Source organism: Pelodiscus sinensis, chromosome 24 (genome assembly GCF_049634645.1).
Source record: "Pelodiscus sinensis isolate JC-2024 chromosome 24, ASM4963464v1, whole genome shotgun sequence".
In the NCBI taxonomy this organism is placed as follows: Eukaryota; Metazoa; Chordata; order Testudines; family Trionychidae; genus Pelodiscus; species Pelodiscus sinensis.
Genome location: NC_134734.1, coordinates 287,617 through 299,712, shown reverse-complemented (window position 1 = coordinate 299,712; position 12,096 = coordinate 287,617). Strand labels below are relative to the sequence as shown.

The window sequence follows — 12,096 nt, the reverse complement described above, 5'->3', positions numbered from 1 at the left end:
CCCCTAGAGCCGCTGCCCCCCCAGAACCCATTGCAACCCCCCCCCCCCAGAGCTGGGCAAGAATCCAGACATCCTGCCCCCCCATCCCCTCCCTGCCTGGAGCCAGGCGCGTGGCTGTGAGTGGCTGGGCTGGCCTGGGGCCAGGAGGATTCCTGGGATTCCTGGCCCTGTCTCATCAGTGACCCCTGCACACGCCCCACAAGCCGGCACGCTGAGGGGGGCTGGGCACCGTGGGGGGAGCTGGGGACACGCAGCAGGGGGCTGTCCAGGGAATGGCAAAGGGCGGCAGCTGCCAGAGACTGGAGCGGGGCGCAGCAGGCACCTCACAGGGCAGGGATACTGGGGGGCTCACGGGGCAGGGATACGGGGGGCTGTGGGGCAGGATATGGGGGGGCTCACGGGGCAGGGATATGGGGGGCTGTGGGGCAGGGATATGGGGGGGCTCACGGGGCAGGGATATGGGGGGCTGTGGGGCAGGGATATGGGGGCTCACGGGGCAGGGATATGGGGGGCTGTGGGGCAGGGATATGGGGGGGCTGTGGGCAGGCATATTGGGGGTTCACAGGGCAGGGATATGGGGGGTTGCAGGGCAGGGATATGGGGGCTCACGGGGCAGGGATATTGGGGGCTTCAGGGCAGGGATATGGGTGGTTGCGGGGCAGGGATATGGGGGGCTGTGGGGCAGGGATATTGGGGGGCTCACAGGGCAGGGATATTGGGGGTTGCAGGGCAGGGATATGGGCACAGCAGGGCAGGGATATGGGGGCTCACGGGGCAAGGATATGGGGGGTTGCGGGGCAGGGATATTGGGGGGCTCACAGAGCAGGGATATTGGGGGTTGCAGGGTAGGGATATGGGGGGCTCACAGGGCAGGGATATGGGGGTTGCGGGGCAGGGATATGGGGGGGCACAGCAGGGGCAGGGATATGGGGGCTCACAGGGCAGGGATATGGGGGGCTCACAGGGCAGGGATGGGGGTGCAGCAGGGAAGATGCTGGGGGGCAGCAGAACAAGCCCCAGGGGGGCAAATAAGGAGCCAGGGCCCCCCTCGGGCGAGGCTGGGTTCCCAGGGTGGGGCACCATGCAGTGCCTGGGGGGCAAAGGTCACATCCGGAGCTCCTGCTGACTCAGGCTGACCTGGGTTTCGGGGAGGGGAGGGGCCTCTTGTAGGTGAGACATCATCCCTGTGGGGGAGAGCCCAGAAGGCCTGTCCTGCTCTAACCACTAGCCCCCACTCTCCTCCCAGACTTGCTGCGCTATGAGGTCACTGGCTTACCTCACCCCACGGCGGGCGCTTCCTTCTTTCCTGGCAGAGCCGGTGAGGTGCATCCGCCCCCCACCCCCCCCCCCCCCCCCCCCCGTCCTGTTCCTTCAAAACCTCCTCTGAGGGGCCCAGCTTGTGAGCCAGACCACGGGCTGGAAGCTGCCTGCCTCAGTTTCCCCTGCTATACAATGGGGAGAAGGTGTCTGCTTAGGCGGTGGGGTGGGGGGCTGCTTTCCGTGCATGTCCCCACACTTCCTGTGCCACCCCTCACCCTGGCATCTGGCCCCCGAGCCGTCTGGCCTGTGGTGGGCACTGAAACAGCAACCTCCTGTCACCTCCGAGGCCCAAGCAACATGGGGAAACCCACGCGGGGGAAAGACTCCAGAGCGCTCGGCTGCCTGGGGCAGGGTGGGGGCAGCGCCCGGCACACCAGGCCGGTCCCCAGCGAGCCAGGCCCGGCTCCCAGGCAGGGCGATGGGGCGGCCAGGCCTGGGGCAAGGCCCCGTCCTTGGCTGGACGTTAACAACCCCCAGCCACACTGGGCAAGCAACACAAACACACACACACCCCCGCAGTGTCGCAGGGGGGACGGGCTGTGGTTGGGGGTGGGGAGGGGTAGCTGGGCAGGGGGATGGGCTGTGGTTGGGGGTGTGGAGGGGTAGCTGGGGCAGGGGGACGGGCTGTGGTTGGGGGTGGGGAGGGGTAGCTGGGGCAGGGGGACGGGCTGTGGTTGGGGGTGGGGAGGGGTAGCCGGGCAGGGGGACGGGCTGTGGTTGGGGGTGGGGAGGGGTAGCCGGGGTAGGGGGACGGGCTGTGGTTGGGGGTGTGGAGGGGTAGCTGGGGCAGGGGGACGGGCTGTGGTTGGGGGTGGGGAGGGGTAGCCGGGTAGGGGGACGGGCTGTGGTTGGGGGTGTGGAGGGGTAGCTGGGGCAGGGGGACGGGCTGTGGTTGGGGGTGGGGAGGGGTAGCCGGGTAGGGGGACGGGCTGTGGTTGGGGGGGTGAGAAGTGAGGCGGCTGGCAGGGATGGGGGGGGGCAGGAGAGGGGCTGGAGTTGTCCAGCTCAGGAAGGGGAAGTGGTTTGGGGTTTCGTGTCCAGTTTCCGTTCCCAGTTCTACTGAACGGGCCGGTGCTTTCTGCTGCGTAAAACAACTGGGGGGGGGGGGTCTGCATGTGACAGCGGGGAGTCTACGTGTGAGAACAGGCCGGGCGTGTCTCCTGCCACAAGGGGGGGTCTGCGTGAGATCGGGGGAGTGTCTGCGTGTTAGGGGGGTCTGCGTGTGACAAGGGGGAATCTACGTGTGAGAAGGTGGGTGTCTGCATGTTGGGGGGGGTCTGTGTGTGAGAACGGGCAAGGGGGGTGTCTGAGTGTGAGGGGGTCTGTGTGAGAATGGGGGGGTCTGCATGTGAGGGGGGTTCTGTGTGTAAGAACAGAGGGAGTGTCTGTGGGGGGGGGTCTGCATGTGAGTCCAGGAGGGGGGTGTCAGCGTGTGAGGGGGTGTTGTGTTTCTGTGTGTGAGACCAGGAGGGGGGGGGTCAGTGTGTGAGGGTGTGTGTGTGTGTCTGTGTGTGAGACTGGGAAGGGGGTGTCAGCGTGTGAGGGGAGGTGTCAGAGTGTGAGGGGGTGTGTGTGTTTCTGCGTGTGAGACCAGGAGGGGGGTGTCAGTGTGTGTGTGGGGGGGGTGTGTCTGTGTGTGAGACCGGGAGGGGGGTGTCAGCGTGTGAGGGGGGTGTCTGCGTGTGAGAGGGGGGGTGTTTCTGCATGTGAGACCAGGAGGGGGGTGTCAGCGTGTGAGGGGGGGGGATGTGTGTCTGTGTGTGAGAGCAGGAGGAGGGGTGTCTGCGTGTGAGAGGGCATGTCTGCGTGTGAGACCGGAAGGGGGGGGTGTCAGTGTGTGAGGGGGGGTGTCAGCGTGTGAGGGGGGGGGATGTGTGTCTGTGTGTGAGAGCAGGAGGAGGGGTGTCTGCGTGTGAGAGGGCATGTCTGCGTGTGAGACCGGAAGGGGGGGTGTCAGTGTGTGAGGGGGGGGTCAGCGTGTGAGGGGGTTGTCTGCATATGAGGGGGTGTGTGTGTGTCTGCGTGTGAGACCGGGAGGGGGGTGTCAGCGTTTGGGGGGGTGTCAGCGTTTGGGGGGGTGTCAGCGTGTGAGGGGGTGTGTGTGTCTGCGTGTGAGACCAGGGGGTGTCAGCAGTGGGGGGGTTCTGTGTGAGCCTCGTCCCAGAACGGGGGGCAGGAGGGCGCCTGGGCCTGCCCGGAACGTTTTCCATCCACGTCCTGCTCACCCCAGCGCCATCCCGCGAGCCAGCCGGCGGCCTGAGCACAAGGCCTCGTGTCACACGTGCGCGGTGACACACAGTGCCACACACAAATTCCGTGGCCACAGGGACCCTTGTGACCATCCAGCCTGACCTGGGGCAACGCAGGCCAGAGAAACTCCCCCCTCAGGTCCCGGAGCTGGGGCAGAAATCGGGTGTGCTGGCTTCCAGCCCCCCCCCAACCACTAGACTCCACTCCCCTCCCAGAGCTGTGGTAGAACCCAGGCATCCTGGCTCCCAGCCCCACCTGCCCACGTGCATTGTGGGGACCTCAGCCTGAGACTCTGCACCCCATAAAGGGCCCTGGGGCGCCCCAGTAGGGCCAGAACCGAGTCCTGGGGATCCCCCCTTCCATTGCACCCTGTCCCAGGGGAGGGAGCCGCAGCCACAAGCCAGCAGCAGTAGTAGGGCTTTTATCCTCCACCGGCCCTGGCCAGACATGACGCCAGGTCACACCCCACGGGGCCCTCCACCCCCCAACCCTAGACCCTAAGGGCCCGGCAAGGCAGCCAGCCAGCCAGCCTGCCCCACGCCCCACAGGACCCCCTAGAACAGTGTTTCCCCAGCGGTGTCGGGGGTCGGCAACAGCTGAAAGCGGAATGTGTGTGTGAAGTGTTACAGCGTTTCACTGGGTTTGTACTTTATCCACCCAAAATGTCATCGCCCGCCCGGCTGCGCTTACGTTGTTGAACAGATGTGTCGCAATGGTAGAAAAACATGGGGTGAGTCTGAGAAGTGGGGCCTGGGGGGCGTAGAATGTTCTGCTGCCTTAGAACTCCCTGCTCTTTAACCCCCGCCCCCCGGACCCCTATATACCCCCACTCTGACCCACCTCCCCTCAGGGGGCCCCAGTAACCCCCAGCCCTGCCCCATGGGGCCCCCATATCCACCGTCTCCCCCCATAACCTCCAGCCCTGCCCCATGGGGCCCCCATATCCCCCCGTCTCCCCCCATAACCCCCAGCCCTGCCTCATGGGGCCCCCATCTCCCCCCTGCCTCCCCCCATAACCCCCAGCCCTGCCCCATGGGGCCCCCATCTCCCCCCATAACCCCCAGCCCTGCCCCATGGGGCCCCCATGTCCCCTGTCTCCCCCCATAATCCCCAGCCCTGACCCATGGGGTCCCCTATATCCCCCCCCCCTCTAATCCACCTCTCCTCAGAACCCTCCCCCAGCCCCGCCCCATGGGCCCCCCCCCATATACTCCCCTGCTTTAACACACCCACCCTCAGAGCCCCCGGGATCCCCGCCCCAGCCCGGTAGCGGGAAGGGGGGGAAGGGGTGTGTCCAGGCGCGGGGGAGGGCGGGGAAGGTTCTTAAGGCGGCCCCGGCGCTGGCGCCAGGGCAGATCAGCCCGGCCCTCCGCGCCGCGAGTTCGAGCCCCGAGGCCATGGAGTCCGTGTGGCGATGCGTCCTGCTGGGGGCGCTGCTGGGCCAAGGTACCGCCTGAAGCCGGGACGGCTGGGCTGTCTATGGGCGAGGGGACTAGTGGTTAGGGCTGGCGCCTGGGCTGTCTATGGGCGGGGGGGCTAGGAGCCCGCACGCCTGCTTTCCGTGTCTGGACGGGGGACTAGTGGTTAAAGCGGGGGGGTTGGGAGAGCGGTTTCTGTCCCGGGGGGGCTCTCTGCAGCCGGACGGACGCGGGGGGGGGGGTTGGTTCCGTCTCAGTCCTGAGTCAGATCCTGCCGGGGGGTGGCTAAGAGAAACCGGGGGGGGGGGAGGAATTTTCCTGCCAGGTGGGGGATGTGGAGGGCGCGGGGGGGGGGCTGTGAGCTGAGGGGCGCCCCTGAAAGAGCAGGCGGGCCCCCGGGGGAGCGGATCAGCCCCAGAGCGCGGGGGGGGGGGGGGGGATTTATCGCCTCATTTCCCCTTAGCTGTGATTCACCGTGAGCCAGGCCGGGCTGCGGTTAGAGGGGAAGGAGAAGGAGAAGCGGGGGGGGGGGGGGGGGGCGCTGAGGCGTGTGTGGCCCGCCCCACGGCTACAGACTCGGGCTGCGGGCCCCTGCGAACCAGCCGCTGTCGGGCCCTGGGTTCTCTCCCCGGCTCCGGGAGGGCAGCGGGGCCGAGTGGTTAGAGCAGCGGGGTCTGTTCTGCTACGCCCGGTCTCTCCCCCAGTGGCCGCCCTGCGGTGCTTCTCCTGCGACGGGGACCGGAGCTGCCAGGACACGGAGGCTTGTGGGGAGCAGCAGGGATGGTGTCGCACGACGGTCCTCACCACCCTCGCCCGTGAGCACCCCCGGGACCGGGCGGCGCCCCCCGCTCCCGACCCGCCGGCCCAGCGCCCCCCCAGTGCCCCCCACTCCCAACCCACATCCCCTGCCGGCCCAGCGCCCCCCCCCCAGCCCCGCCAGTGCCCCCCGCTCCCGACCCGCAGCCCCTGCTCGCCCAGCACCCCCCCAACCCCACCAGCGCCCCCCCTCCCGACCTGCAGCCCCTGCCAGCCTGGTGCCCCCCACTCCCAACCCTCATCCCCTGCCGGCCCAGTGCCCCCCCCCAGCCCCGCCAGTGCCTCCCACTCCCAACCCTCATCCCCTGCCGGCCCAGTGCCCCCCCCAGCCCCGCCAGTGCCCCCCACTCCCAACCCTCATCCCCTGCCGGCCCAGTGCCCCCCCTCTGCCCCGCCAGTGCCCCCCACCCGCAGCCCCTGCTGGCCCAGTGCCCCCCAGCCCTGCCAGTGCCCCTCACTCCTGACCCACAGCCCCTGTTGGCTCTCTCCCCCCAGCCCTTCCCCCCCCAGCCCTACCAGTGCCCCCATTCCCAACCCGCAGCCCCTGCCAGCCCAACCCCCCCCCAGCCCTGCGGGTGCCCCCACTCCCGACCCACAGCCCCTGTTGGCTCTCCACCCCAGCCCTCCCCCCCCAGCCCTATCAGTGCCCCCATTCCCAACCCGCATCCCCTGCCGGCCCAGTGCCCCCCCAGCCCCGCCGATGCCCCCACTCCCGACCCACAGCCCTTGCCCCAGCCCCGCCGATGGCTGACTCGCTCCTCTCCCCGCCAGGCTCCGGGGTCTCCGAGCGGATCCAGAAGGGCTGCGACGTGGCGGGGAAACCCAACAACTCCATCTCCTTCGTCTCCCACGGGCACGTGGTGCTGCTGGCGGAGGAGCACTGCGCTACCGACCTCTGCAACCAGGGGGCGCCCAACGGTCAGTCCCCAGAGCCGCCGGGGTCCCCCGGGTCCCCCCCTCCCCCAGGGCTCCCCACTGACCCCGCTCTCTCCCCACAGCCCTCCCCTCCTTCTCCTCCCCCGCCCAGCTGGAGTGCTTCTCCTGCGTCTCCTCCGACCACTCCTGCCACGGCCCCTCCGTGCCGCGCATCCGGTGCCTGGACCCCCAGGAGCAATGTGTGGACATCACGGCCATCTCCATGCCTGAAGGTGAGCGGAGCCCCGCCCGGACCCCAGCGCCCCACAGCCCCTGCCTCTTGGAGCCACCCCCCAAGGCCCTAGAGGGGACTGACCCCATTCCCTGCCCCCCTGGGCCAGCCAGTCCTCACCCAGACTGGATCAGCCCCGTTCCCTGCCCCCAATTCCCTGGGCTGGATCAGCCCTGTTCCCCCTCCCCGCCAAGCCAGCCCCCCAGACTGGATCAGCCCCGTTCCCCGCCCCCCGGCCCCAGCCGGCCAGTCCCCCCTGCAGGGGGGGCCGTGTCAGGCCTGTTCTCTCCATCCCCAGAGTTTCCCCAGGACGAGCGGCGGGTCAAAGGCTGCGGGCGGATCACGCGGTGCCGGGAGCCCCTGGGCTTCCACAACCGGGACAGCTTCTACCTGCTGCAGTGCTGCAACTCCAGCCTGTGCAACAACGGCACCCAGGGTACCCCCACCGCGGCGTGCAGGGGAGGGGCTGTGGGGCGGGGCACTGGCAGGGCTGGGGGGCAGGAGTGAGGGGCACCAGCAGGGCTGGGGCACACTGAAAGGGCTGGGGGGGCTGAGTGAGGGGCACAGTTAGCACTGGGGGGCAGGGGCTGTGGGGCGGGAGTGAGGGGCACCGGCAGGGCTGGGGGCAGGGGCTGTGGGGCGGGAGTGAGGGGCACTGGCAGGGCTGGGGGGCAGGGGCTGTGGGGCGGGAGTGAGGGGCACCGGCAGGTCTGGGGGGCAGGGGCTGTGGGGCGGGAGTGAGGGGCACCTGCCATTTTGGGGCTGCCTGGGGATCCATCCTGCCCTTGCTCCCCCCAGAATACCTGGACTCCCCCCTGCCCCTGAACGGGGCCACCTGCTACGCCTGCGAAGGGAACTCCAGCCACGGCTGCGCCCCCGAGAACGTCACCCCGGTGCAGTGCCAGGGGCCCATGACCCACTGCATGGAGGCTGTGGGGAGCCACGGTGAGCCAGGCTGCAGAACCAGCAGGGGGCGCCGGGCGGCAGGAGCCAGGCTGGGGCTGAGCTGGGGGTGCTGTGCTAGTGGGGGGAGGGGCACGTGGATGGGGGCAGGGCAGTGGGGGGAGGGGCGAGTGGCTGGGGTCAGGGCAGCGGGGGGAGGGGTGTGTGGATGGGGGCAGGGCCGCGGGGGGAGGGGTGCGTGGCCGGGGCCGCGGGGGGAGGGGCGCGTGGCCGGGGCCAGGGCAGCGGGGGGAGGGGCGCGTGGCCGGGGCCAGGGCAGCGGGGGGAGGGGCGCGTGGATGGGGCCAGGGCAGCGGGGGGAGGGGCGCGTGGCCGGGGCCAGGGCAGCGGGGGGAGGGGGCGCGTGGCCGGGGGCAAGGCCGTGGGGGGAGGGGGCGCGTGGCCGGGGGCAGGGCAGCGGGGGGAGGGGCGCGTGGCCGGGGGCAGGGCCGTGGGGGGAGGGGCGCGTGGCCGGGGCCGGGGCAGCGGGGGGAGGGGCGCGGGGCCGGGGCAGCGGGGGGAGGGGCGCGGGGCCGGGGGCAGGGCCGTGGGGGGAGGGGCGCGTGGCCGGGGCCGGGGCAGCGGGGGAGGGGCGCGTGGCCGGGGCCGGGGCCGTGGGGGGAGGGGCGCGTGGCCGGGGCCGGGGCAGCGGGGGGAGGGGCGCGTGGCCGGGGGCAGGGCAGCGGGGGAGGGGCGGGCGGCGGCTCGGGGGCCGGCTCCAGGCCCCGTCTCACTCCCGTGCCCTCCCCCGCAGCGCTGGCGGGGCCGGGCGCCGTGCTGAAGGGCTGCGCCAGCCCGGCCTGGTGCGCCGCCCCCTACAGCGCCGTCTACAAGGGCCTGGCCGGCGCCCGGACCCGCTGCTGCCGCGGCAACTTCTGCAACAGCGAGATCCAGGGGGGCCCCCTGCCCCGCAGCCAGGCCAGCCCCCGGCCCGCGGCCCAGCCCGCCCTGCTGTGCGGTGCCGCGCTCCTGGCCCTGCGCGCCCGCCTGCCCCGCACCGGCTGAGCCCCGGCTCCTGGCTTCTCTCCCAGCTCCAGGAGGGGCGCGGGGGCTAGTGGTTAGAGCAGGGGGCTGTTCCCCCCACACCGTGTGAGCCGCCCCACTGCCCTGCCCCCTCAATCCTGGAAGCCCTCCGGGGATGTGAAGGTCTATAATTTATTTTCCCCAGTGCTAAGGCCTGTCCAACTCAACCCACCCGCTGGGGTCCCCCGGGGGTCCCCCCAGCCCCTCGCCCAGCTGCCGGCAGCTGACAGGCCCCGGAGCCTGGTTTTTTATTATGATTATTTTATTATAAGTTATGGTTGGTTGGTCATTTGTTAATAAACTTTATTTTATTGTAATTCCCGCCCTGCCCAGCAGGGGGCGCTGTCTTGGGTGGGTGCTTTGCGGGGGCAGGGAGGGGGAGGTTGGGTTCAGGAGCAGAGGGGGCCATTTGGGGGGTGCCAGAATCCCCCGGGCTCCTGCCAGCTTCCAAAGGGACAACCCGGTGGCACTGGGGGAGGGGAGGTTGTGAGCCAGCCCCCCCCCCCACACACACACACCCCACCCCGGGCCGCACTGCAGCTGCCCTGCCGTGTGTGTGTGTGGTGCTGCGGATGGGAGGGTGGCGTGTGTGTGATGTTTGATTGGGGGCTTCTTCGATTCTCGCAGGGTGCGAGTTCCCCTTCTAGGGGAAGTGTCTGATTGCGGCTTGGGCGCTGTTGTGGCAGGAGGCCGGTTGTGGCTTCAGCTGCGTTATATTGTGTGTGTGTGTCAGAGGATGTGGGGGGTGCAGCTGCCAGAGGCGGAGGCCTGGGGGGGAAGGTGGACGTGTGTGTGGGGGGGGGCGCTGTAGATATTGCGGGGGGGGGGAATTTGGGACAGTGTCTGTTTCTCAGCAGAGTCTGTATGTCCATCCCCGCCCCCCATCCCGGTTCTGTGCGTCCCAGCCACACCCCCACCCCACCCACTAGCCCTCACTCCCCTTCCAGAGCTGCTAGCTCCCAGCTCTAACCATTACACCTCAGAGAGGCTCTGGGCCCCCATGCCCCTGATTTCCCTTCCCAGCCCCCTGTCCTGCCCCCCAAGTCCCTGTGAGCTGTTTCTGCTGGTGGGGCACAATCACACATGGGTGGAAAAAAGCCGCACGCGGACGGAGAAGATGTGAGGGGACATTGCCTGTGACCCCCACTGCGCCCAGCCCCCCCCCCGCCCCTCCCCCCCCGCCCGGCCCTCCTGCCTCACCTTGACTGTGTATCGACAGCCTCCGCGCTCCGCCCCAGAAGTGGCTGCAGCTCACGCCGGGGAAGGGGTCCCCGTGTACTCAGCTGTGCCGGAGGAGGGATTGGGCCCGCTCTTGTGTTCAGGATTACATGCGCTGCTGGCTTTGTTGTGCTGCATGCGAGTCCGACTGTCCCGTGTGGGGGGTGGTGCCTCAGTTTCCCCGGGCACTGCCTGCATGAGGAGGGGAGGCCGGGCAGGACTCACTGAGGAAGGAGGTTCAGTCTCTCACCCCTGAGGCCCAGGGGACAGGAGATCGCAGCTGGGACCTGGACGCAGAAGACGGGGCGGCCTGGGGGCTGGGAACGGGCTGGGAGAGGGAGTTAGTTTTCTGCTGGCTTGGGGGAGAAGGGAGCCTGGCTGGCCTGGGGGGCTGGGCAGGGGCCCAGAGCTGGGGCTCCGGGACCCCCTTTCCCCAAGACGGGCGGCTCCTGGTTCCCCTAACAACAAGTCTGAGCTGCGCTGTGTCCCTGGGACCCAATAGACCTTCACTTCTACCTGCCGCCTGAGAGTCCCATCTGGCTGTGGGGGGGCCTAGGGACCCCCCCCAACTCGGTGACAGTGGTGGCAGCGGTGGGATGGGCTGCACCCCGTGGATGGAGCACCCGGCAGTGAGTGACTGGGCGCAGGGGAAGGAAGGGGGCTTGCAAGAGCCAGGCGTGCGGGAGGCCGGGAGAAGCGGTTCCAGGAGGCGGAGGGGCTGGCGGTCTCACGCGGGTGTGGGCCTCGAGAAGGAGTGCCCCCCCCAGGAGGGGTCCCAGGAGGCGGGGGGGGGGGTCTGTGATCTAACCCGGGGGGTTCTGACACCCAGGGGGCCGGCACGCTGAGGGGCTCTCCCTGGGGATCGTGGGGCGCTGCAGCAGGGGCCTGGGAGTCTGCACCCCGGGCCCCGCGGGGAGACGGCCCAGCCCCACCCGAGGCGTCACAGGGGATCGGCACGGCGAACAGCCCATGAACCGGGCCCTGCCGGCGACCGGGGCCGCCAGCCGAGGGGAAGGTTCCAACCGGCGGGAGAAAACGCCCTGGCGTCGGGCACAGCTGGGCCTGGCACAGAACTGGAAACACACGACGGCAGGCGCGTGCCCGGGTCACTGGCTCCCCCCTGGGCCTGGCACGGAACTGGAAACACACGACGGCGGGCGCGTGCCCGGGTCACTGGCTCCCCCCTGGGCCTGGCACAGAACTGGAAACACACGACGGCGGGCGCGTGCCCGGGTCGCTGGCTCCCCCTGGGCCCGGCACAGAACTGGAAACACACGCCGGCGGGCGCGTGCCCGGGTCGCTGGCTCCCCCTGGGCCTGGCACAGAACTGGAAACACACGACGGCGGGCGCGTCCCGGGTCGCTGGCTCCCCCTGGGCCTGGCACAGAACTGGAAACACACGACGGCGGGCGCGTGCCCGGGTCGCTGGCTCCCCCCTGGGCCTGGCACAGAACTGGAAACACACGACGGCGGGCGCGTGCCCGGGTCGCTGGCTCCCCCCTGGGCCTGGCACAGAACTGGAAACACACGACGGCGGGCGCGTGCCCGGGTCGCTGGCTCCCCCCTGGGCCTGGCACAGAACTGGAAACACACGACGGCGGGCGCGTGCCCGGGTCGCTGGCTCCCCCCTGGGCCTGGCACAGAACTGGAAACACACGACGGCGGGCGCGTGCCCGGGTCGCTGGCTCCCCCCTGGGCCTGGCACAGAACTGGAAACACACGACGGCGGGCGCGTGCCCGGGTCGCTGGCTCCCCTCTGGGCCTGGCACAGAACTGGAAACACACGACGGCGGGCGCGTGCCCGGGTCGCTGGCTCCCCTCTGGGCCTGGCACAGAACTGGAAACACACGACGGCGGGCGCGTGCCCGGGGGAGCCCGTGACCAGCGACGCGCACGGCAGCCCGGGCTCCGGCTGCGAGAGCAAGTCCAGCCCGTCGCCCTCCCCTGGCTGCCCTGGGGCCG

At 70.1% G+C, this 12,096-nt stretch overlaps 1 protein-coding gene across 2 annotated transcripts; it reads left to right on the top strand.

Annotated features, from left to right (window-relative positions):
• Positions 1-3,474: 3,474 nt before the first annotated feature.
• Positions 3,475-9,233, top strand: PLAUR (plasminogen activator, urokinase receptor). 2 transcript variants are annotated; one of them, XM_075907424.1, is made up of 7 exons: positions 3,475-4,300; positions 5,693-5,803; positions 6,576-6,722; positions 6,803-6,952; positions 7,250-7,387; positions 7,750-7,896; positions 8,648-9,233. In XM_075907424.1, exons 1-7 carry the CDS (start codon positions 4,273-4,275, stop codon positions 8,896-8,898), a joined length of 972 nt encoding a protein of 323 aa, XP_075763539.1. In that variant the 5' UTR covers positions 3,475-4,272; the 3' UTR covers positions 8,899-9,233. The 2 variants fall into 2 exon arrangements, with proteins under 2 accessions (XP_075763539.1, XP_075763538.1); XM_075907423.1 differs by lacking the exon at positions 3,475-4,300 and adding an exon at positions 4,860-5,016.
• Positions 9,234-12,096: the final 2,863 nt, after the last annotated feature.